This window comes from Oncorhynchus clarkii, chromosome 32, assembly GCF_045791955.1.
Source record: "Oncorhynchus clarkii lewisi isolate Uvic-CL-2024 chromosome 32, UVic_Ocla_1.0, whole genome shotgun sequence".
In the NCBI taxonomy this organism is placed as follows: domain Eukaryota; kingdom Metazoa; phylum Chordata; class Actinopteri; order Salmoniformes; family Salmonidae; genus Oncorhynchus; species Oncorhynchus clarkii.
The window spans coordinates 32,452,667-32,477,023 of NC_092178.1; the positions used below are offsets into that span (position 1 = coordinate 32,452,667).

A 24,357-nucleotide genomic window follows, 5' to 3' on the forward strand; every position below is an offset into this window, starting at 1 on the left:
CTCTCCCAACTTCTCCATCGTCTCCCTGACGGTCTCTGGCTCTTCAGGGTGAGTACGGGGAGCTGGCACAGATGGCACCGGACTGATGACCCGCTCATCCACTCTCCACTGCTCCGCCGACCACCCCTCATGCCCCCCCCCCCAAAAAAAATCCATTCCAACCAGCAACATAGAAAATAATTGACTAGAACACCCCCCCTAGGCTCTCTATGGTCAGGGCGTGACAGCGCAGGTGCGCATAACGATGGTAGCAGGTGTGCGTAATGAGACAACTGGCGATGTTGAGCACCGGAGAGGAGTAAACGCGACAGTACCCCCTCCCCCTCACTGACGCGCGTCTCTAGAGGACCAGGAGCAGGCCGGTGGTTTCTACTGAGGCACGGGAGCCTGACGAGCTGGCTGAGGCACGGGGAGCCTGCCAAACCAACTGAGGCTTGAGAACCTGATAATCCAGCTGAGGCATGGAAGCCTGATGATCCAGCTGAAGCATGGAAGCCTGATGATCCAGCTGAGGCATGGAAGCCTGATGATCCAGCTGAGGCTTGAGAACCTGTTGAGCCAGCTGAGGCATGGAAGCCTGATGATCCAGCTGAGGCATGGAAGCCTGATGATCCAGCTGAGGCATGGTAGCCTGATGATCCAGCTGAGGCATCTCCTGTTGCTTCGGCAGCGGCACTTGGATCCGACGTCACCAGTAAAACCAAAAATCCCTGTTGCTTTCTCTTAGTTAAGCATTATTCTATAATGTGTACGCGGGGAGTTGGGAAGCACGTATAACGTGTACGCGGGGAGTTGGGAAGCACGTATAACGTGTACGCGGGGAGTTGGGAAGCACGTATAACGTGTACGCTGGGAGTTGGGAAGCACGTACAGGGAGTGCAAATTAGTGCAACTAATAATAAATCGAACATAGTACAAAACAAGAAACATAAAAAGTGTACAGACATGAAACAGAAACAGAGTCAATAACACCTGAGGAAAGAACCAAGGGGAGTGACAGATATAGGGGAGGTAATCAGGAAGGCGATGGAGTCCAGGTGAGTGTCATGAGGTGGCGATGTCGAGCGCCGGAGAGGGGGAGCGGGAGTAAACGTGACATGAGGCATATGGCCAAACCATGAGAATATGAATATCCCTCTGAAACACAGCTGTAAAATGTCCCCAAGCTCTATTCACAATGTATTTGCAAATATTTAGTTAAAACTAGAGTTTTATTCAATGTTTTTAACTTTTTTCTTTTAGACGGAACACAAGATGTCCATCGAGGAGGTATGCCAGAAGTACGCTACTGATATAGTCCAGGTAAGTTCATCACCTCAATAGTTTTCTCAAAACTTGTGTTGGGGCTTTTAAAATGAAATATATTGTAACCTTAATGGTAATATCAGTTATCACACAAAATATCTAGCTAGCCAACAACCACATCACAAGGTTGTACCCTTTTAACAGCAATCCCTCTCCTTTCTCTCTCCCTCTCCCTTCTTTCTCGCCCCCCTCCTCAGGGTCTGACCAACGCTAAGGCCGCTGAGTACCTGGCTCGAGACGGTCCCAACGCCCTCACACCTCCCCCCACCACCCCAGAGTGGGTCAAGTTCTGTCGTCAGCTGTTCGGTGGCTTCTCCATCCTGCTGTGGACTGGCGCCATCCTCTGTTTCTTGGCCTACGCCATCCAAGCCGCCACCGAGGATGAGCCCGCCGGAGACAATGTGAGTGACAGACACACACAAAATGGCCACCATCATCACTTGGCAGGGGATAAAGGGATGCAAGGGTATACATGACCTTTTTGGTTCAGCTTAATGTAGTGTTTCCCAAATGTAGCATTAAGATTCAACTTGTGGGTTGTGGCTGATTCCTACTTGGCACTAAAAGATTTGTCAAACTCAATTAAGTGTCTAGTGGTCTACTGTTGATATGAGTCAATGTCCAATGTGTTTCTTAGATCCAGCTATATGCCTCAACCAACCCCAAATGAATGGGAAATATACAGTGCCTTGCGAAAGTATTCGGCCCCCTTGAACTTTGCGACCTTTTGCCACATTTCAGGCTTCAAACATAAAGATATAAAACTGTATTTTTTTTGTGAAGAATCAACAACAAGTGGGACACAATCATGAAGTGGAACGACATTTATTGGATATTTCAAACTTTTTTAACAAATCAAAAACTGAAAAATTGGGCGTGCAAAATTATTCAGCCCCCTTAAGTTAATACTTTGTAGCCCCACCTTTTGCTGCGATTACAGCTGTAAGTCGCTTGGGGTATGTCTCTATCAGTTTTGCACATCGAGAGACTGACATTTTTTCCCATTCCTCCTTGCAAAACAGCTCGAGCTCAGTGAGGTTGGATGGAGAGCATTTGTGAACAGCAGTTTTCAGTTCTTTCCACAGATTCTCAATTGGATTCAGGTCTGGACTTTGACTTGGCCATTCTAACACCTGGATATGTTTATTTTTGAACCATTCCATTGTAGATTTTGCTTTATGTTTTGGATCATTGTCTTGTTGGAAGACAAATCTCCGTCCCAGTCTCAGGTCTTTTGCAGACTCCATCAGGTTTTCTTCCAGAATGGTCCTGTATTTGGCTCCATCCATCTTCCCATCAATTTTAACCATCTTCCCTGTCCCTGCTGAAGAAAAGCAGGCCCAAACCATGATGCTGCCACCACCATGTTTGACAGTGGGGATGGTGTGTTCAGCTGTGTTGCTTTTACGCCAAACATAACGTTTTGCATTGTTGCCAAAAAGTTCAATTTTGGTTTCATCTGACCAGAGCACCTTCTTCCACATGTTTGGTGTGTCTCCCAGGTGGCTTGTGGCAAACTTTAAACGACACTTTTTATGGATATCTTTAAGAAATGGCTTTCTTCTTGCCACTCTTCCATAAAGGCCAGATTTGTGCAATATACGACTGATTGTTGTCCTATGGACAGAGTCTCCCACCTCAGCTGTAGATCTCTGCAGTTCATCCAGAGTGATCATGGGCCTCTTGGCTGCATCTCTGATCAGTCTTCTCCTTGTATGAGCTGAAAGTTTAGAGGGACGGCCAGGTCTTGGTAGATTTGCAGTGGTCTGATACTCCTTCCATTTCAATATTATCGCTTGCACAGTGCTCCTTGGGATGTTTAAAGCTTGGGAAATCTTTTTGTATCCAAATCTGGCTTTAAACTTCTTCACAACAGTATCTTGGACCTGCCTGGTGTGTTCCTTGTTCTTCATGATGCTCTCTGCGCTTTTAACGGACCTCTGAGACTATCACAGTGCAGGTGCATTTATACGGAGACTTGATTACACACAGGTGGATTGTATTTATCATCATTAGTCATTTAGGTCAACATTGGATCATTCAGAGATCCTCACTGAACTTCTGGAGAGAGTTTGCTGCACTGAAAGTAAAGGGGCTGAATAATTTTGCACGCCCAATTTTTCAGTTTTTAAATTGTTAAAAAAGTTTGAAATATCCAATAAATGTCGTTCCACTTCATGATTGTGTCCCACTTGTTGTTGATTCTTCACAAAAAAATACAGTTTTATATCTTTATGTTTGAAGCCTGAAATGTGGCAAAAGGTCGCAAAGTTCAAGGGGGCCGAATACTTTCGCAAGGCACTGTAGGCACTGTCTGAAATGATAAATGGTTAAACAATATTTATGTCTCTCTCTCCTTGCTCTCTCTCTCCAGTTGTACCTGGGTAATACTAAATGAGGCATTTGAATTTCAATGAATTTCATTGAATGTATCAATGATTTATTTCCTATCCTATATATTTCCATTAATTCAAATTCAAGTAATTCTGCATCCTGTTTACTATTTCAATTCAAGAACTGAATTGGAATTCATCAGCCATTCTCAATTCAATTCTGAATTGACCTCAACCCTGCATGGCATGTGGTATTTTAGATCCAGCTATATGCTTCAACCAATCCTAAATTAATTAAAAAGCTAGGAACCATAATAACACAATCAAACAATTAAGTTTGATTTTTTCCCCCCCAGCATAAAACAGTGAGAGTTCCTTCAATGTTAAATAATGTTCCAATTGAGCCCCAATTTGGTTTTCAGATAACATAGCATGACAACACTTCATGAATGCTGGTAAAATGTTATTTGATAAACATTAGTAGAAGGACATAATGGTTGTAAGAACGTTTGTTAAAATGTTCCAATACTGTTTGTTTTTTACATTGTTTGCTGGGTTCTCTCTCTTCAGTTGTACCTGGGTATCGTTCTCTCGGCTGTGGTCATCATCACCGGCTGTTTCTCCTACTTCCAGGAGGCCAAGAGCTCCAAAATCATGGAGTCCTTCAAGAACATGGTGCCGCAGGTAAACAAACCTCTTCTTTAGTGCATGGCTTGGACTGAAATAGAATACAGTTCTCATTTTGGTTGCTGGTACTGATTATAATTATGTATAGGAGCTCCACAATACTTTTGAGCTAATATTCTATAAAGGGAACAGGCGCTCAAGCAGTAGAACATTTGAGGTGCCAGTACTCAGCTCCGGTGAGCTCCTGCCCAAGTCAAGCACTGCTCTTTGTACGTCCGCGAGCATTTCAAAATAAATGTACACATACATGTTATTCAATCATTGCACCCACAATGCTTGCACGCCTCAACGAGCGTCTGCGTGGCCAGGTGCTAAAATAGAAATAGGTTATATTTGTGACGCTCAACGAGCTGCAAGTCCGGCCTCTCCCATCTCTTCGTTGGTGTTTAGGAGCATATACCCACGTGAGTGATTTGAAAGATAAACTGACTTCCACGCTCCAGTCGGTTGTAGTAATGCACCGTAAAGTTGGTTGCCAACCGCCATATAAAGTTTAAAGAAGTAAATAAGAAGCCTGAGGAAGGAGGAGAGATGACAAAACGGTAAACCAAATTCCTTTCTCATCTGTGGATTAATTGTCGGAGTAGAGGACCTTGTGCATTTCAGGTAAAATAACAACTCAATGATTATATTCCAGGGCAAATTAGCTAGCAGCAGCAAGGCTAAATTGCTGTAAGTGTTTAACGCTTTTCAACCTGTCCCCAAATTAATATAATTGGTTCAGAGTTTGATATTTCAACCTGCGTGTCCTGATCGTGTCTGGTGTAGGCGGTACAAAATCAACATGCGGGCGATGACGACACACACAGGTGTCCTGTTTGATCAACATGTTAGATCTCCTTACCACCCCATATCCTACAATACCACCACCAATACCAATTTGGCCCTCTGGTGATTTGCCGAGTTTTCTGAATTTGTTTTTTGTTGGACATAAAAGACTGTAAAAACACCAGCAAATCAGCTTCAAGTGATTCCCACACGTAATATAGAGATATATGTTATCGTATATACAAATGTAAGCAAGGTTTGACATTTTTACGTTTTAGTCATCTGTTTGGGCTTCTTGCGGTCTACAAATTATTTGTAATTATGCTCCTGACCCTCCGCTCAAGAAAAAAATCGGCCCGCGGCCCTGACCATAGGGCTCAGTGTCTATAATCCTAATTCCAATCCTATTAGTCCCATCATAAGTGTTTTACAAATCTTAACCCTAACTTGTTTTTCCTAGATGACTATGGGTGGGGTAGTTGTGGCAGTGACTCAAAATAACCTGTGACCCTAATCCAGATGTTCCCCCCCTCTCAAAACACACATAGCCGACATTGTTGTGGCCATTGTATCCACGGTCAGTTAGGGATTAGTCTATTCTACATCTTCGTGAGTGAATAGGATGCATGTTGTCATTCAGTGGTGAGTTAGTAGCCACACAGACATTGTCTCATATGATCAGTCTGTATGCAGTTCATACCTCTTGTCTATCCGCAGTCCGTCTATGGTCATTGTCAATGGTTAGTCGGTTACTTTAGTCTATTATTCATCTGCCAATCTCTATGCAAGTGCATAGTTATAACATAATAACCCATCATTACTGGTTAGTTTATGGTCAGTGATAGTGTGTCGTTTGTCTGTGATCAGTCTGTGGTTGCTTGTGAGTTTTACTGTTGCCCCAGTGTTACACCTGTATTTATAGCCAGCTAATGGTTGGCTTATGGTTCCTGCTTCACCATTGGGGTTCCTCTGTCTGCAGCAAGCGCTGGTGATCCGTGAGGGTGAGAAAATGCAGATCAACGCTGAGGAGGTGGTGGCTGGAGATCTGGTAGAGGTGAAGGGAGGAGACAGGATCCCCGCTGACCTCAGGATCGTCTCTGCTCACGGCTGCAAGGTAAACACACACACACACACAGCATATGTTTTACTATTGTCGTGGGGACCTAAAATGTATTTACATTTAAAGCCCTATCTCCTAACTCTATCTCCTAACTCTATCTCCTAACTCTATCTCCTAACTCTAACTCCTAACCCTAATTCTAACCATGACCCTAATTGTAAACCTAACCCCTAAGCCTAAAATACCCTTTGTCCTCAGGGGAACCCCCCCCCCCCCACACACACACAGCTCACATTAAAATATAGCACACACTCACACAACTACACATTTGACATATAAGCTTTTTAAAATTGTTAAACAAGTTCCCTGGATTCTGTCCTTTTCCTATAGGTGGATAACTCCTCCCTGACAGGCGAATCAGAACCCCAGAGCAGGTCACCTGACTGTACCCATGACAACCCCCTGGAGACCCGCAACGTCGCCTTCTTCTCCACCAACTGTGTGGAAGGTACAATCGTGTTGGCAACTGCATCCTCCTCATCTCCATCCTCCTCTTCCTCTTGGCCCCTTTCCCTTTTCTCGTTGCCATAATCCTCATCCTCGCTGTCGTCGTCATAACCGGCATTCCCCCCGTCGCTCTACTGTTTTCTCTCTTTCCTTCCCTCCCTTTCTCTTTATCCCCTGAACAGGTAGGAGGGGAACATTGTGGCTGCCATAGCAACAAGGCACCCACCATTTTAACAAGCACTCTACCCAGCGCCCACACACACTCTGTCTCTCTCTCTCCTGCTTTCTTTACACCCTCTCTTTTCCTCTCGCTTCTTTCAATTCCCCAGGTGCCTTTTCCTTCCCATCTGTCCGCATCTTTTCCTCTTTGCGAACACTCCATCTGGTGTCAATATTACCTCATCCTTTCCCTACGGCTCAGCTGGTCTAGTGTTAGTGTCAATACAGGACGACATACATAAACGGCTACGGTCTAGATTCAATCAGATCCGCGTTAACCCGCGGCAGCCGGCAACGGCATAGCCTATCTTTTTGTTTTTCGTTTAGGCGGCGTCGGAGTTGTAACTGTGTTGGAGCTGTTGAATCCACAAGCGGCCCCATCGTCATACCTGCTGCGGACATTGCCATTGGGCGCTCCGAGGGTCATTAGTAGAAATCCCATGCAGCCGTCTTACATTGTGATCTACACCTGGATTAGTCTGATATAAATCCTTATTATTTTGTTTCATGATTTTTCAATGTGAGTGTCATTATTTCTGTATAGCCTACACTTTCTCTTTGTAAACTTCTGACACGGGTGGGAAGGGTGTGGCTTCGTGACAATGACCACAAGAGCAGCTGCTCACCGATTTTGACAGTTCCAACGCAGTTCCACCTCTGACATCATCGCCGAAACAAAAAACAATAATATGCTATGCAGTTTTTGGTTCCGGCAGGTTAACGCTAATCTGATTGAATCTAGGCCATCGTTGTCTGATGAAGCTAAGGCCTCTGGTTACCTGTAGGCCCCAAATATATTTCACCTCATAGAAAGGTATATGCTGCCCCCATGTGGCTTAGATGGTGTATTGCACCTGAATTGGTGGCAACAAGAAAAACGTCAGTGGTATTTGAGTAAAGAACACTTCAGCAATTCCCTATTAGATTTTTTTTTTGAATGATTACTTCAGGACTATTCATTATAAAGGAGTGTTAGACAAATTATTCTTAAAAACGTATGATTTAATGGCATCCCGAGTGGCGCAGCGGTCTAAGGCACTGCCGTGACCGGGAGTCCCATAGGGTGGCGCACAATTGCCCCAGCGTCGCCCGGGTTAGGGGAGGGTTTGGCCGGGGGGCTTTACTTGGCTCATTGCGCTCTAGCGACTCCTTGTGGCGGGTTGGGCGCCTGCAGGCTGACTTCGGTTGTCAGTTGAACGATGTTTCCTCCGACACATTGGTGGGTCTGGCTTTCGGGTTAAGCGGGCGGGTGTTAAGAAGTGCGGTTTGGGGGGTCATGTTTCGGGGGATGCATGACTGGACCTTCGCCTCTCCCGAGCCTGTTGGGGAGTTGCAGGAATGAGACAAGAATGTAATCATGAAATTGGGGAAGAAATGACGGCAACAAAACATGATTACAAAAAAACGTAGGATTTGCACTCAAACTCAGTTCTTTACACTGAATGGGGGTAACGCACCATCATTTTACTCGCCATGATACCACAAATGGTATTACAAATATAATATACTGTAACATGCAAGTCAAGTCATCTAACTTCCTTCTCTCGTCCTCACCGTCACCAGGCACGGCGCGTGGCATCGTGGTGTGCACCGGTGACCGTACCGTCATGGGCCGTATCGCCACCCTCACCTCCGGCCTGGAGTCGGGCAAGACCCCCATTGCCAAGGAGATCGAGCACTTCATTCACCTGATCACAGGCGTGGCCGTGTTCCTGGGCATCACCTTCTTCATCCTGGCCGTCTGCCTGGGCTACACCTGGCTGGAGGCCGTCATCTTCCTCATCGGCATCATCGTGGCCAACGTGCCCGAGGGCCTGCTGGCTACGGTCACTGTGAGGGGATATTTTGGTGGATTTTTATGTTGTGTGATGTGGGTTTGGAAGGGGTAGTTGGGGGTAGTGAGGTGTGTGTGTGTGTGTGTGTGTGTGTGTGTGTGTGTGTGTGTGTGTGTACAGACGGACGGACGTGTTTAAATACTCACAAGAATAGTAAACAAACAAACATTTGACCAACTGGGGCTAATGTTATTTCTAGGGTGTTTAGGGTTAAGGGATAGGGTTAGGAGCTAGGGTTAGGTTTTTGGGTTAAGGTTAGGGTTAGGTAAAGGGTAAGAGTACGGGTTAGGTTTAGGGTTAGAGGTTAGGGAAAATAGGTTTTTGAATGGGACTGAATTGTGTGTCCCCACAAGGTTAGCTGTACAAAACTGTGTGTGTGTGTAGTGAGGAGAGGTGTGTGTGTGGTGAGGAGAGGTGTGTGTGGTGAGGAGAGGTGTGTGTAGTGAGGAGAGGTGTGTGTAGTGAGGAGAGGTGTGTGTGTGTGTAGTGAGGAGAGGTGAGGAGAGGTGTGTGTGTGCAGTGAGGAGAGGTCTGTGTGATGTGCGGAGAGGTATGTTTGTGTGTGTGTAGTGAGGAAAGATGTTTGTGTGTGTGCAGTGAGGAGCAGTGTGTGTGTAGTGAGGAGAGGTGTGTGTGACTGGGGATATGAGTGTAGTTGATTTATGTGTTTGCTGTGTGTTCCTCTGCTATGTGTTGTTGGTCTCTGTCTCTTTTTCCTCTGTCTGTTGTTGTCTCTTACTCTGTGTGTTCCATCTGTCTGTCTGTCTGTCTGTCTGTCTGTCTGTCTGTCTGTCTGTCTGTCTGTCTGTCATTGGCTCTTACTCTGTGTGTTCTATATCTGTGTTAGTATTTCCCTGTGTCCCGGTATCGTTGTGGAATTATGCAATTATGCTATCTGTCTTTTGTGATGTTGTGGTGGTGTATCGTATCTCTCTCTTTTTCTCTTTCTCTCCATAAAAGGCAGCCCATTGTGTTATGTGTACCTGTATCTTTATTTTTTCTCTCCTTCCCTCTCTCTCTTTTTCAGGCTGTTCCTTTTTTCTCTCCTTCCCTCTTTGTGTTTGTCTCTCTTTTTCAGGCTGTCTTTGCGCCTCGGTCAGTGACACCCCCTGGTTAGTTGTCTTCTATGACAACTGTTAAGAGAGATTGACATGCTAGGCTAATGTTAATATATATGCTAGGCTAATGTTAATATATATGCTAGGCTAATGTTAATATAAATGCTAGGATAATGTTAATATATATGCTACGATAATGTTAATATATATGCTAGGCTAATGTTAATATATATGCTAGGCTAATGTTAATATAAATGCTGGGCTAATGTTAATATAAATGCTAGGCTAATGTTAATATAAATGCTAGGCTAATGTTAATATATATGCTAGGCTAATGTTAATATATATGCTAGGCTAATGTTAATATAAATGCTGGGCTGTTGCCACTCTCACTGCTTGGCTAGTTGCCTGTGTCGGCCATGATATTTTGAAACACCGGCGCCCGCCTTTTCGCTGCTTTTGCTCTGTGCTTGGCTTTCCTACTCTTTCTATCTTTCTGCATTGCAGCTCTGGGCTGTGAAATATATTTGAGTATTTTATTTGACTCTAGCGCATTTGAATGTAGTGGAGAGGTGGGGATGTGGACTGACAGGGGTTTACACAACTCCAGGTCTCAAGGGTAGATGTTTAGCTTTCTTGTATTGATTTGTCATGGTTTTACTTATCTGTAGATGCAAGTAAGGTGTTGATTGGTTTGAGGGTCTAGGGCAGGGCTGCCCAATCCTCTTCCTGGAGATCTACTGTCCTGTGGATTTTCAGTCCAAACCTAATTTAGCATATCTCATTCAGCTAGTTAAGGTCTTGTTGAGCAGCTAATTAGTAGAATTGAGTGTGTTACATTAGGGTTGGACTGAAAACCCACAGGACGGTAGATCTCCAGGAAGAGGGTTGGACTGAAAATCCACAGGACTGTAGATCTCCAGGAAGAGGGTTGGACTGAAAACCCACAGGACGGTAGATCTCCAGGAAGAGGGTTGGACTGAAAACCCACAGGAAGTAGATCTCCAGGAAGAGGGTTGGACTGAAAACCCACAGGACGGTAGATCTCCAGGAAGAGGGTTGGACTGAAAACCCACAGCACGGTAGACCTCCAGGAAGAGGGTTGGACTGAAAACCCACAGGACTGTAGATCTCCAGGAAGAGGGTTGGACTGAAAACCCACAGGAAGTAGATCTCCAGGAAGAGGGTTGGGCAGCCCTGGTATAGGGCGTCCACCCCTGGAGTTGTGCACCCCGTGACTTTACTTTTCTGACTTGGTACTAATATTTTATTTTATTCTCTCCAATTCTCTCTCTCCTACTTTATGTCACCCTGTCTTCTTTTCCAAATCCCTGTTGCATTCTCTCTCTCGCTCTCTCTCAGGTGTGTCTGACCCTGACCGCTAAGCGTATGGCTCGTAAGAACTGCCTGGTGAAGAACCTTGAGGCTGTGGAGACCCTGGGCTCCACCTCCACCATCTGCTCTGATAAGACTGGTACCCTGACCCAGAACAGGATGACCGTGGCCCACATGTGGTTTGACAACCAGATCCACGAGGCCGACACCACAGAGGACCAGTCTGGTAAGAGAGAGGGGTTTAAGTTCACTGAACTCATTTATGTCCTTACTATATAATAGCAAAGTAAATATATCTTGGCTTTGCATATCGTGATCACAGTTATTGAGATGGTTGCAGCGGTTAAGGTGATTTAGATAGTCTTGTATATTGATTGTTCCCTCCTTGGAACTGACTGGAATTAGATATCATTTTGCAAACCAGCATAATGTTTGGCCTGCTGGCCTGATGAGGCACCCGAGCCAGAAGTTTTAGACCACTGTGTTAGTGAATAACTAGGCCATCAAAGATTGGCCTTATGTTGTTTGTAACGTCTTTTACCAAAGGCTTTGCATTTTTAATGATAGTAAGTTTACTTATGCAGGCTTCAAGGCTGCCTGTGGGCACATGAACGCAACAACCATGTGTCTGTCACTAAGAACCCCCCCCCCCCCCCCCTTCTCCCCAGGCGCCTCCTTCGACAAGAGCTCGGAGACGTGGTTGGCGCTGGCGCGGGTGGCGGCCCTGTGTAACCGGGCGCAGTTCAAGGCAGCTCAAGACCAGCTGCCCATCCTGAAGAGGGACGTGGCGGGTGACGCCTCCGAGTCCGCGCTGCTGAAATGTATCGAGCTGTCCTGCGGCAGCGTCAGACAGATGAGGGAGAAGAACAAGAAGGTGGCCGAGATCCCCTTCAACTCCACCAACAAGTACCAGGTGAGTGAGCAACATGGAGCACAAGCGTACACCCTGGATCCTGTAGGTGTCAAACATCTCATAGTGGAAGTGCTGATCTAGGAACGGATTCCACCTATCTACAGTATGTGATCTTATTCATTGTGGTATAAAGGGCTAAACTGATCCTGAATCAGCTTGATACATACGGCCCCAGGTCTAGAGGTGGGTCTGACCTGGGTCTGGGTTAGGGTTGAGGGTTAGGGTTTAGCCGGGGTGTAGACATGAACCTAGGGTTAGGGAAAACAAGGGTTTGTATAAGAGGCTGAACACAAGTGTGTGATTGTGCCTCCTCCTCCACCCCCCACCACCAACCACCAGCTCTCTGTGCATGAGACGGAGGATGAGAACGACAACCGCTACCTGCTGGTGATGAAGGGAGCGCCAGAGAGGATCCTGGACCGCTGCTCCACCATCTTGATCCAGGGCAAGGAGCAGCCCATGGAGGAGGAGATGAAGGAGGCCTTCCAGAACGCCTACATGGAGCTGGGAGGACTGGGAGAGAGAGTACTCGGTGAGAGAGAGGGTGGGACAGATGAAAAGAGAGTAAGAAATGGGAACCTAAAGAGGCATTTCAGAGCGCATATACGAATAATAATACCAATCTAATACTGTCCCTCCCCAGGTTTCTGCCACCTGCTAATGCCTGAGGACCAGTACCCCAAGGGCTTTGCCTTTGACTGTGACGATGTCAACTTCACCACAGAGAACCTGTGCTTCGTGGGCCTCATGTCCATGATTGACCCTCCTCGTGCTGCCGTGCCTGACGCCGTGGGCAAATGTCGCTCCGCTGGCATCAAAGTTATCATGGTGACCGGCGATCATCCAATCACAGCCAAGGCTATCGCTAAGGGCGTGGGCATCATCTCCGAGGGCAACGAGACAGTGGAGGACATCGCCTCCCGTCTCAATATCCCCGTCAGCCAGGTCAACCCCAGGTAAGAGATATGAGGACGGAGTGTGTATGGGTGTGTACCAACACATACTGTATGGAATATGTCTCTTTCACACAGTCAGTCACTCTTTCACACAGTCAGTCACTCTTTCACACAGTCAGTCACTCTTTCACACAGTCAGTCACTCTTTCACACAGTCAGTCAGTCACTCCGTCAGTCACTCCGTCAGTCAGATAGTCAGTCAGTCAGACTATCTGAGTGACTGTCTGTCTGTCTGTCTGTCTGACTGACTGTCAGTCTGTCTGACTGTCTGTCAGTCTGTCTATCTGATTGACTGTCAGTCTGTCTATCTGATTGTCTGACTGACTGTCAGTCTGTCTATCTGATTGCCTGCCTGCCTGCCTGCCTGCCTGCCTGCCTGCCTGCCTGCCTGCCTGCCTGCCTGCCTGCCTGCCTGCCTGCCTGTCAGTCAGTCAGCCAGCCAGTCAGTCAGTCAGTCACCTCACGCACTCAAAAACTCAGTCAGTCAGTCACATCCAAATGCTTGAATGCACTTATTCACCAAAAACACTCACTTTCTGCATTTCCGTGTGTGTGTGTGTGTGTGTGTGTGTGTGTGTGTGTATCAGCGATAGCAAACACTCACTGTCTTCCTGCGTGTGTGTTTTCCAGGGATGCCAAGGCGTGTGTGATCCACGGAACAGACCTGAAGGATCTGTCTCAGGATCAGATGGATGAGATCCTGAGGAACCACACTGAGATTGTGTTCGCCAGGACCTCCCCCCAGCAGAAACTCATCATCGTGGAGGGTTGCCAGAGACAGGTGAGGCACACACACACGCACGCACGCACACACACACACACACACACACACACACACACGTACACACTTCCTACATATTCTGTTATACAGTAGTAGATAAAGAGGCTTTTCATAATATTCACTACCCCCCCCCCCCCCCTTCCTGCCTCTCAGGGTGCCATTGTGGCTGTGACTGGTGATGGTGTGAATGACTCTCCCGCCCTGAAGAAGGCTGACATCGGCGTCGCCATGGGGATCTCCGGCTCAGACGTGTCCAAACAAGCCGCTGACATGATCCTGCTGGACGACAACTTTGCCTCCATCGTCACCGGAGTGGAAGAGGGTGAGAGAGATGGAGGGAGGGAAGGAGTGAGGGAAGAAGAAAGGGAGGGAGGGTAAAAAGTGGATATTAGCAGGGAGGAAAAAAGGTAGGGGCGGATAGAGGTATACATATGTTGAATCTTAATTAGATCACCCTGTGGCAGGAGAACTTTCATGCAATACAGGAAATGTAAAACTTGTAATGTATTTGAGGTTTTAAAAAGGCTTCTGAAGTTTTACATTTCAGACTTGATTTTCCCTTACGAAAAATGTATCATCCAATACAAAATGTTTTATGTTTTCCTGTGACTGCAGGATTATTTTCCTGCTGTATCAAACTGGCTCAAATTAAGATCATGCATCTGTAGGGAGGAAGAAAACGAAGGAGAGAAAGAGGGTGGTATGAATGACAGGTAGGATGGAGAGAGTTAAAAAAAAGGTCAGCGAGAGGAGAGGAAGGAGGGGTAATGGAATATTGGGAGACGAAAGAAAAGGTGCTGGTTAGAAAGGTAACTTATCTGTAATACGAGCCCATTGTTTGAAAATAAAATATATAATGATGTCGTCCTGGGGTAGCCTATACAAGCCCTTTCTCTTGTGTCCCTCCAGGCCGTCTGATCTTTGACAACCTGAAGAAGTCCATTGCCTACACCCTGACCAGTAACATCCCTGAGATCACCCCCTTCCTCTTCTTCATCCTGGTCAACATCCCACTCCCCTTAGGGACCATCACCATCCTCTGTATCGACCTGGGAACCGACATGGTGAGATACACACACACACACACACACACATGCATGGCTCACGAACACACAGGCAAATTGTAGTTTGTTCAATTCATACACTGTGAAGATTAAAAATACAATTTGAAATGAAGGTCGTCTTATCCAAGTGTGTGGTTTGTGTGGTTTGGTCTGTTGTCCTTTGCACCACAATGTGAGGCAGTGTATTGATATCCACTGTCTTCTCCTAACCCTAATTTATGTCTACAGGTGCCAGCGATCTCTCTGGCCTACGAGGCAGCAGAGAGTGACATCATGAAGAGACAGCCCAGGAACCCAGCCAGGGACAAACTGGTGAACGAGAGGCTGATCAGTATCGCCTACGGACAGATTGGTGGGTCTTTAAAAGTCTATCTCTGTGTTCAGGTTGTCCGTCTGTGTTGGATTGATTCCCGGCCTAATTCTAATTCTATGGGCATAGTAGATAAAGCTAACACATCTTCCTCTCCTCCCTCTGTCTCTGTAGGGATGATCCAGGCTCTGGGAGGGTTCTTCTCCTATTTTGTGATCCTGGCGGAGAACGGTTTCCTTCCCTCTTTATTGGTGGGCATCAGGCTAAACTGGGACGACCGTTCGAACAACGACCTAGAGGACAGCTACGGACAGCAATGGGTATGCTAGATTGCCTCTTTTTTTTCTCCGTTTTCATGTTTTTTTCCCTTCCAGTTTCTTTCTTTCTCTCTTTTTTCTTTGCTCGCTCGTCTTTACTCACTCACTTTTACCACTCTTTCATCTTATTTTCTTTCATCCAGTCCTTATTAGTCTTATAAAATGAATTGCTTTCTTGGTCATCGCGACAACTTTCCACTTAGTCATCACCACCACTTTCCACTTAGTCATCACCACCACTTTCCACTTAGTCATCATCACCACTTTCCACTTAGTCATCACCACCACTTTCCACTTAGTCATCACCACCACTTTCCACTTAGTCATCAACCACCACTTTCCACTTAGTCATCACCACCACTTTCCAGGTAGTCATCACCACCACTTTCCACTTCGTCATCACCACCACCTTCCACTTCATCACCACATCATCTCTACCTCTGCTCTCGTTCACTCTTTAACTCTCCTCCGTTGTGATTTTCTCTCCCTCCCATGCCAGACCTATGAACAGAGGAAGATAGTGGAGTACACCTGTCACACAGCCTTCTTCGTCAGTATTGTGGTGGTACAGTGGGCTGATGTCATCATCTGCAAGACCAGGCGCAACTCGGTCTTTCAGCAAGGCATGAGGTCAGAACCCTTTATCTTTGCGTCTGTCATCTAATGACACATACTTTAGCATGACTAAATAACAGACCTCTTCTTTTCTCCATTTAGGTAAACCATGTGTTTTGTAGGGTTATGAAGCCCGTCTACGTTATGTCTCTCATAGCTAGGATAAATGTTGAGATTAATTCTTTGTTTGTTTACAGGAATAAGATCCTGATATTTGGGCTGTTTGAGGAGACAGCTCTGGCTGCCTTCCTGTCCTACACCCCAGGCATGGACGTGGCTCTCAGGATGTACCCCCTCAAGTCAGTACTGTACACCAGCCTCTCTGCCCTCATTCCCACACAGCAACAGCACCCTCTACTGAGTGATGTTTATATAGCAGTGATTTATCAGTAATGTACCAATGTGTGGACTGGAGATTATTTCAATCCAAGAATGGGGGGGGGGGGGGGGGGGGGGGGGGGGGGGGTGTATCCTCTTTAAGGACAATTATTGATTCAACTGAATGGCACTCTGGCTGTAACTAAAACGTGTATTTTTCTTCTATGTTCTCTCCACCCGTCTCTTTCTCTCTCAGGCCCAGCTGGTGGTTCTGTGCGTTCCCGTACAGTTTCCTCATCTTCGTTTACGATGAGATCCGAAAACTCATCCTGCGTCGGAACCCCGGAGGTACTACTCTCTCACAAACACACTTAGTGTACTCACACAAATCTATAGCACAACATACTACAGTACCCATAATAACATTTACTAAGATAGAACCAGATATCTTTTACAGAGCATTGTGGGTACTGTTGTACATCATGCTACAAAATGCACAAACCCACGCAAACATGTAGAAAAGACATGCACGTTTGCATACACTAAACCAGGGTTCTCCAACCCTGTTCCGGGAGAGCTACCCTCCTGTAGGTTTTCGCTCCAACCCCAGTTGTAACTACACTGATTCAGTTTATCAACCAGCTAATTATTGGAATCGGGTGTGCTAGATTAGGTTTGGAGCAAAAACCTATTGGACGGTAGCTCTCCAGGAACAGGATTGGAGAGCCCTGCACTAAAACCATCTTAGGGGAATTCAAGTTTCCTTTGATACAAATGTTTTCTATTTCAATTTAAAAAATGATTTATTTCTTTCTATTCTGTTCCCTTTCTATTCTGTTCCCTTTCTCTCTGTTCCCTTTCTATTCTGTTCCCTTTCTATTCTGTTCCCTTTCTCTCTGTTCCCTTTCTATTCTGTTCCCTTTCTATTCTGTTCCCTTTCTCTCCAGGCTGGGTGGAAAAAGAGACATACTATTAAATGATCAAACCATTCTTCTCTCCCCCTTCCTCCCCTAAAATGCATTCCCCTCTTCCTCGCCTCCCTACCCATCCCTCTAATCACATACCAACCACACGAGAAACCACATCTGAAAACTCCTCCGTTCCCCATCCTGTATGTTCCTCCAACATCGCCTTGAGGAACAAAGAACCAACTACAGAGAAGGAGAGGAATGGGATGATCACGCCAAATCCCTGCTCCCCTCTCTGTCTCGCTGACTTTTTTTTCTACCCAAAGACCACAGCATAGTCAATACTGTTATAATAACACTGTTCATAAATGTGCTAATACACTAATGTACAAAATGCCGGTGTAACTCGTCTCTATCAATAACAAAATGGCGGCTGCATCTAGATCCCACGGTGAGCGCTGAGGCGTCGTTGTCACCCGTTCTACCCTGACGTCCCCTCTTGACACTCTCACTCCTTCCACCAATCTTCGACTTAACGTTCCCCTGCCGCCACTCCCGTAAACGTGGAACACTTCCTCCCTCTACAGGGGGAAAACATGTTCCCCTCCCTCTTCCTCCTGTTTTGTCAATGTTGTTGTTTTATATTAGAAGACTGAGTGTTTTTTTTTTAAACAATAGTTCGTAACATTTCTGTGTTTCTTTTTTTTAATGCTAGCAGCGGCTCTGAGAGCTACTTGTCTGTGAGAACTGTGCGACCTCCCCTGTCCTTGTAAACTTCCCCCCTCACTCCCCCCAACTCACCCCTGTTGAAAAAAATATAACATTCTTTCTGTGTCCTAGGAGAAAGAGATTTCTCTCCAATTTCATTATTTAAATAAGTGAAAAATGGAATTAAGCACTGTACCGTATATGCAAAACAATTTATAAAAAACAAGGATCCCCCCTTGCTTTTCAGTTTGGTCTCAGTTGTTTAGTATGTGGGGTTTGGCAGAGAAAGACTGTAAATACATCTTTCATACTATCAATGCTCCTGATACCACTTTAAGGCAGACAGAATGTCTCGACTTACATACCAGGGGGATTGAAGGGTTGTCTGCAATGAGGTGCGTTGGGAGCGCCGATAGTGAGTGAGCAACACTTCTTACTACACTTATTTTCACACAGCACACAATTATGCTGCTCTACCCACTCACTCATCGTGGTTGGGCGAATCAAATAAAAAAGAATACAAAAAGGCCATAAAGAATAATAAAATCATGGCAATATGCTATTGAATAAAATAGGTATCCAGTCACCACCTCTGCAGAATTCATCTGGGCATAAATGATGATGCTCACATCCTCTGATACACTGCTAGTGCAATGAAAGCCATATAAGTCCTGAGGAAAATATACACGAGTCCTGAAAACACACACACACACACACACACACACACACACACACACACACACACACACATATATATATATATATATATATATATATATATATTTGTGAATATTAAGTCCTTAGATACATCAATATATGAAAGTCCTGAAAACACAAAGTGAACACTTTTGAAAAATAAATTTAGATTCTAACAACATACTTTGCAATATACTACGCGAGATGAATACTTAAGGAACCATGGAAGATCAAGAGCTTGATTCTAGCATGTTCAATAATGAGTTCTTCACACAACTCCGTCATACTTCCCTTTACCTGAATGGGTATGGGAAGGTCCCTTGATATCGTAGACCCCACCCACACATGATTTGAAACAGACATTTATTAGTATTCATAAACCAGTAATCATAATGACCTATTGTGGTTGAGATTTATTACCTTAATGTTTATTTAAAAATTATACTTGAACATGTATGCCTTATAATGTAAGCCTTAGGGCAGTGTTAGGGGCCTGCATTTCTGAAGGTTTTAACTGTTTATCTCATAGGTTTACGGCGAATGGTGTGTGCGTGTTTGTTTTCTCTAGTAATGGGCCTCTGACCGTGTGTGTGTGTGTGTGTGTGTGTGTGTGTGTGTGAGAGAGAGAGAGGAGGAGAGTTTGTGTTTCATGAATACTATTACAGGGCTGAGGGAGCCAATGATGGCTTGCCCATTTGTCGCACACAAATACACACACACACACACACACACACCTATATCCTGGGGATATAGGTCACCCCATTTGCACTGGATCCAGCTTTCTAGACCTTCTCTCTCATGAGACAGTCTTCTGATCTCTCTTCATTGTCTGTCAATTACTAGAAACCAGTTTCACCTAAATGGGGCACATATAACCCTTCATTGTTGCAGCACATAAATTACTATAGCAGCTCCTGGAGCCAGGGGCCTTTGTGAGCCTCTGAAATGCACAACACATCTTTAAATGCCGAGCTCATACTATTTCTTCATATTAAACACAATTCACAAACACAAACAGTAGCATCTGCTTCTTAGCATAGAAAAACATACCTTGAAGCTAGCTACTGTACCTCTAGCACAGCACAAATATGTCTGCTCATTATGATGCGCACACACACACACGAACACACACACACACACAGGGGCTCTCTTTGTCAGCCGTCCTCTCCCCTCCACTCTGTAATCTCCCCGCACCGTGCCCCCCTCTCTCGCGCTCCACTGTTCTGTGTGATAGAATATCGATCGCTCGTCTCAGCGCGTCATTGAGGGGGGAGAAGGGAGGGTATGGTCAGACATGCTCCAAGGTTGTTTCCTTGGCAACAGGAGGATGGGTCAGAGGGTTGCCATGGCTCCTAGGTCGCCGGGGTCAGGTGGTGGGGGAGGGGTCAGTGGGTTGGCCAAATCTGTTTGGGTGTCGCTTAATGGGTAAGGGGGGTTGGGGGTGGGGAGAGCTCCTGCAATAATGGAGTGTCAGTAATGAATGTGTGGATACAGGGTGTGACATCGTCATATACATTTTACAGGCCTTTCTTTCACACAAACACAAAAACACACACAAACACGCACACAGGAAAATATAAACAGGACATGTGAGCCAGTTTGCTACAGCAGGAAAATAATCCTGCATCCACAGAATATGTGAATTACTATGTGGATTATAATGAATGGCCCTTTTTGTAGGGGTTGATTCATTTTTCGTAAGGGAAAATCAAATCCGAAATTTACAATGAAAATTACAAACTTCAGAAGCTTTTTTAAACCTCAAATACACAATAATTTGTAATTTTCCTGCATTGCAGAAAAGTTGTCCTGCAACAGGTTGATCAAATTTAGATCCTACTATATAGTCAGCATATTTTACAGGTGTAAACCATATAACGAGAAAAGACGATAGCCACATGATTTACAGTAAATGCGTCTAGAGCAAGCACCTGAACAGTGTACAAATATATTTTTTTTAATTCACAATGTAGTAATACAACTTTATTTACGTGCACCGACTGAAAAAAATACAACTTTAGATATATAAAAATGTTTTAAGCACAAGCTTCTGGGAAAGGACCATTTTCAGTGACATAAAGAACATGTATCCTTAGGTAAGGAGCTTGCTAATGAATTATAATCTATATAAATGAAAAATGAAGTCACACATACCTCTCATTGCTGTGGATTTTGGCTAAAGAGCCTTCATCAGGGTGTTAGGACCATTTTTAGACATAAAGGTCAAAGTTCACGGTCTTCACTGTGACTTCTTCCATTTATGAGGGATGATCCTGCTCTGTTCTATAGTGAGCACAGCACAGCGCAACCACTGCAAAATGGGATCCAAGTAAGGGTAAAAGCACAGTTTGGGGATAGGAAAGAGACAGGAGTCAACAGGAGAGAGATCAAATGTGGATACTCAAAGTGGTTCAATCCTGACATGAGATAAGGGTGTGCAACACTTTTAGTTTTATGTAGGTTTACAAAATCAGGATCGTAGGTGGTCTGATGAGTAAGACAGGAACCCATCATTTGGACAGTAAGTATAAAAGGAATTGGGGCTGATAGGGGATCATGTTTTTTTTTAAATATTTAAAAATATATTTTTATTTAACCTTTATTTAACTAGGCAAGTCAGTTAAGAACAAATTCTTATTTACAATGATGGCCTACCCCGGCCAAACCCGGACGACACTGGGCCAATTGTGCGCCGCCCTATGAGACTCCCAATCACGGCCGGATGTGATACAGCCTGGATTCGAAGCAGGGACTGTAGTGACGCCTCTTGCACTGAGATGCAGTGCCTTAGACCACTAACATGGTGAAACGCATGATTACCTATCCATAGCTGCACAGTTAGTGGCCAAATCAGAGTAATCACCCTGAGGATGTACAATAATTATTTCAACTTGTTGTCTCTCTAAAGCGCAGACCATAGACTGACATAACATAGACACAGCAGAGTTTAGGTTTTAGCATTGTTCTCTGAAAAGCTCTCTGAAAATGTATTCAAATCATGTAAACTGCAACAGGCAGAACCCTGGACAGCTATATTTTCTTGGATGACATTTAAGATTGAAGAGCACTTTTTGTAGAATTTTGACGGACAGGATAAATAAAAGCACTCACTATTGCTGGCAGCCGTGTTGGGTAACTGAACCTATGAGATAGGAAGATAGAGAGAGATAATCCAATCCATGCATGAGGAAATGACAATGAATCTATTGTCATACAAATAAACCCCAAACCATTGCAATTCATGACTAGGAACTTATTCATAAAAATAAAAAAAATGAATAAGAACAGGTAATAAGTCATGAAAAGTGTCAAGTTTCTCCAGCATCCTAATGATCACGATGCCAAGCATCTAATAAGCTCTTGAATTCATCCAGTCAGATTGCAAGATTGCAGAGTGGGTCTGCAGCCAGAAGATGGCACTGGCAGTATGACTCCTCTTGCTTTGAGACGCCTAGTAAGAAGTCTGAACATCACCTGTACATGCTCAGTCCCCCCCCCCCCCAAAGAAAAGGGCAGCACTTTACATTATTCATTGTTCGAGGGTAATAACAGAGAAGTCCTTGACACAACTACATCGTAACAGGGGAAAATACAGGGAGTTATATAGTAGGACACGAATGACTGGTAACTATGTTTTTCCCCAAAAAATAGACTAATGTTGGCTATAAACGCAGCATAATTGCTCTGCAATCATTTTACAAATATTGACTTATTACAGAGAAATTATACAAGGTATTCCTCTGAATGACTTATTATAAGGCCCTACATTTTGATATACAAACTTGAATCTGGTAAGAAATACATTCTAATAGCTTCTCCACAAATCAGGCAACCAAGACAGAAACGTAATAAGATGAACAGGTCTAAAGTAAGGTTATTTGAGCTGTGAAAGCAACAAAGAAAGTATATATATTTTTTATAATAAACATCAACGTCGCATAGCCTACCCAACAAAAGCCATCATTAATTCATTGGTTGTGTTCCCCTGCTCAGACGTTGCATGCATCAACCAATGGTTGCGTGCCAAGTCATCGACTGACAGATTATTAAAGCATACGCGTCAGCAACGCCTGGGCAGAGGAACGTGCCCAATATCTGCATTGAAAACAATGGGCGCGTTTCGTTTGCCCAGGCGTTGCTGACGCCTGCCAGATCTTACAACGCCTGGATAGGTATTTTGCGTATCAGCTAACCACATCATGTTATGGCAATCTGGTCGCCCGATGGCACAATCGATGACCTGGCACGTAACCATAGGTTGATGCATGCGAAGTCTGAGCAGGGGAACGTGGCCAATACCAGGCTGGTTGCTCCAGATATAACATATATTTAAATGTCTTGAGCATGCAGAGCTTCTCTTGAAAAACTTTTGCAAGGTGAACGACTGCTAGTAGTTCGTTCGTCGTGGGCCAAAATGTCTTCATTTTACAAAATGCGAAGAAAGATAACGTTGCCACACGTTTAGCGTTCTTTGTGTTCTGCTCATGACAGTTATCGTGTTTGCCAAATGAAGCACCAGATATTTAAAAATATTTCCCCCCTAGGCTATCGCAGGCAATCTGCTCTAACAAAGGCTTGGTTTCCCCCTCAATTTACACAACAGACCTCAGGGATACATTTCAACTTTTCTCTCAGTTGTGATGGTAGCCTCGCCTAAAATGATTTCCTATGTCTCCATTTTAAATTGTGTGCCGTATTTCTGTCTCCAGGTATGCTCCTAATCTGGCAATCACAGGTGTAGTCTTCTTCTTGTGCTGGTTTTCCAGCAGACTAGACACTTTGTTATGTATTACTGCCTTCACTGTTTGGAAAGTGCATTACAAATTGGTTCACAAAAAAGGGAAATGGAGAAAAAGGAAATTGTACCACCATCTAACCCTATATATACTGTATATATACCACCATCTAACCCTATATATACTGTATATATACCACCATCTAACCCTATATATACTGCATATATACCACCATCTAACCCTATATATACTGCATATATACCACCATCTAACCCTATATATACTGTATATATACCACCATCTAACCCTATATATACTGCATATATACCACCATCTAACCCTATATATACTGTATATATACCACCACCTAACCCTATATATACTGTATATATACCACCATCTAACCCTATATATACTGTATATATACCACCATCTAACCCTATATATACTGCATATATACCACCATCTAACCCTATATATACTGTATATATACCACCACCTAACCCTATATATACTGTATATATACCACCATCTAACCCTATATATACTGTATATATACCACCACCTAACCCTATATATACTGTATATATACCACCACCTAACCCTATATATACTGTATATATACCACCATCTAACCCTATATATACTGTATATATACCACCATCTAACCCTATATATACTGTATATATACCACCACCTAACCCTATATATACTGTATATATACCACCACCTAACCCTATATATACTGTATATATACCACCATCTAACCCTATATATACTGTATATATACCACCATCTAACCCTATATATACTGCATATATACCACCATCTAACCCTATATATACTGTATATATACCACCATCTAACCCTATATATACTGTATATATACCACCATCTAACCCTATATATACTGCATATATACCACCAT

General features: G+C 44.4%; 1 protein-coding gene across 1 annotated transcript in view; it reads left to right on the forward strand.

Annotated features, from left to right (window-relative positions):
• Positions 1–18,243, forward strand: part of LOC139392232 (sodium/potassium-transporting ATPase subunit alpha-3) — a 29,681-nt gene extending 11,438 nt beyond the window's left edge. The window contains exons 4-22 of the mRNA XM_071140070.1: positions 1,243–1,302; positions 1,503–1,706; positions 4,209–4,322; positions 6,073–6,207; positions 6,544–6,661; positions 8,443–8,711; positions 11,135–11,333; positions 11,776–12,020; positions 12,360–12,552; positions 12,664–12,976; positions 13,607–13,757; positions 13,911–14,079; positions 14,667–14,821; positions 15,050–15,173; positions 15,306–15,451; positions 15,948–16,078; positions 16,261–16,362; positions 16,638–16,729; positions 17,329–18,243. Of these exons, the coding sequence (XP_070996171.1) occupies positions 1,243–1,302; positions 1,503–1,706; positions 4,209–4,322; positions 6,073–6,207; positions 6,544–6,661; positions 8,443–8,711; positions 11,135–11,333; positions 11,776–12,020; positions 12,360–12,552; positions 12,664–12,976; positions 13,607–13,757; positions 13,911–14,079; positions 14,667–14,821; positions 15,050–15,173; positions 15,306–15,451; positions 15,948–16,078; positions 16,261–16,362; positions 16,638–16,729; positions 17,329–17,357 (2,949 nt within the window). The 3' untranslated portion in view covers positions 17,358–18,243. The remainder of the gene's footprint in view (positions 1–1,242; positions 1,303–1,502; positions 1,707–4,208; positions 4,323–6,072; positions 6,208–6,543; positions 6,662–8,442; positions 8,712–11,134; positions 11,334–11,775; positions 12,021–12,359; positions 12,553–12,663; positions 12,977–13,606; positions 13,758–13,910; positions 14,080–14,666; positions 14,822–15,049; positions 15,174–15,305; positions 15,452–15,947; positions 16,079–16,260; positions 16,363–16,637; positions 16,730–17,328) is intronic.
• Positions 18,244–24,357: the final 6,114 nt, after the last annotated feature.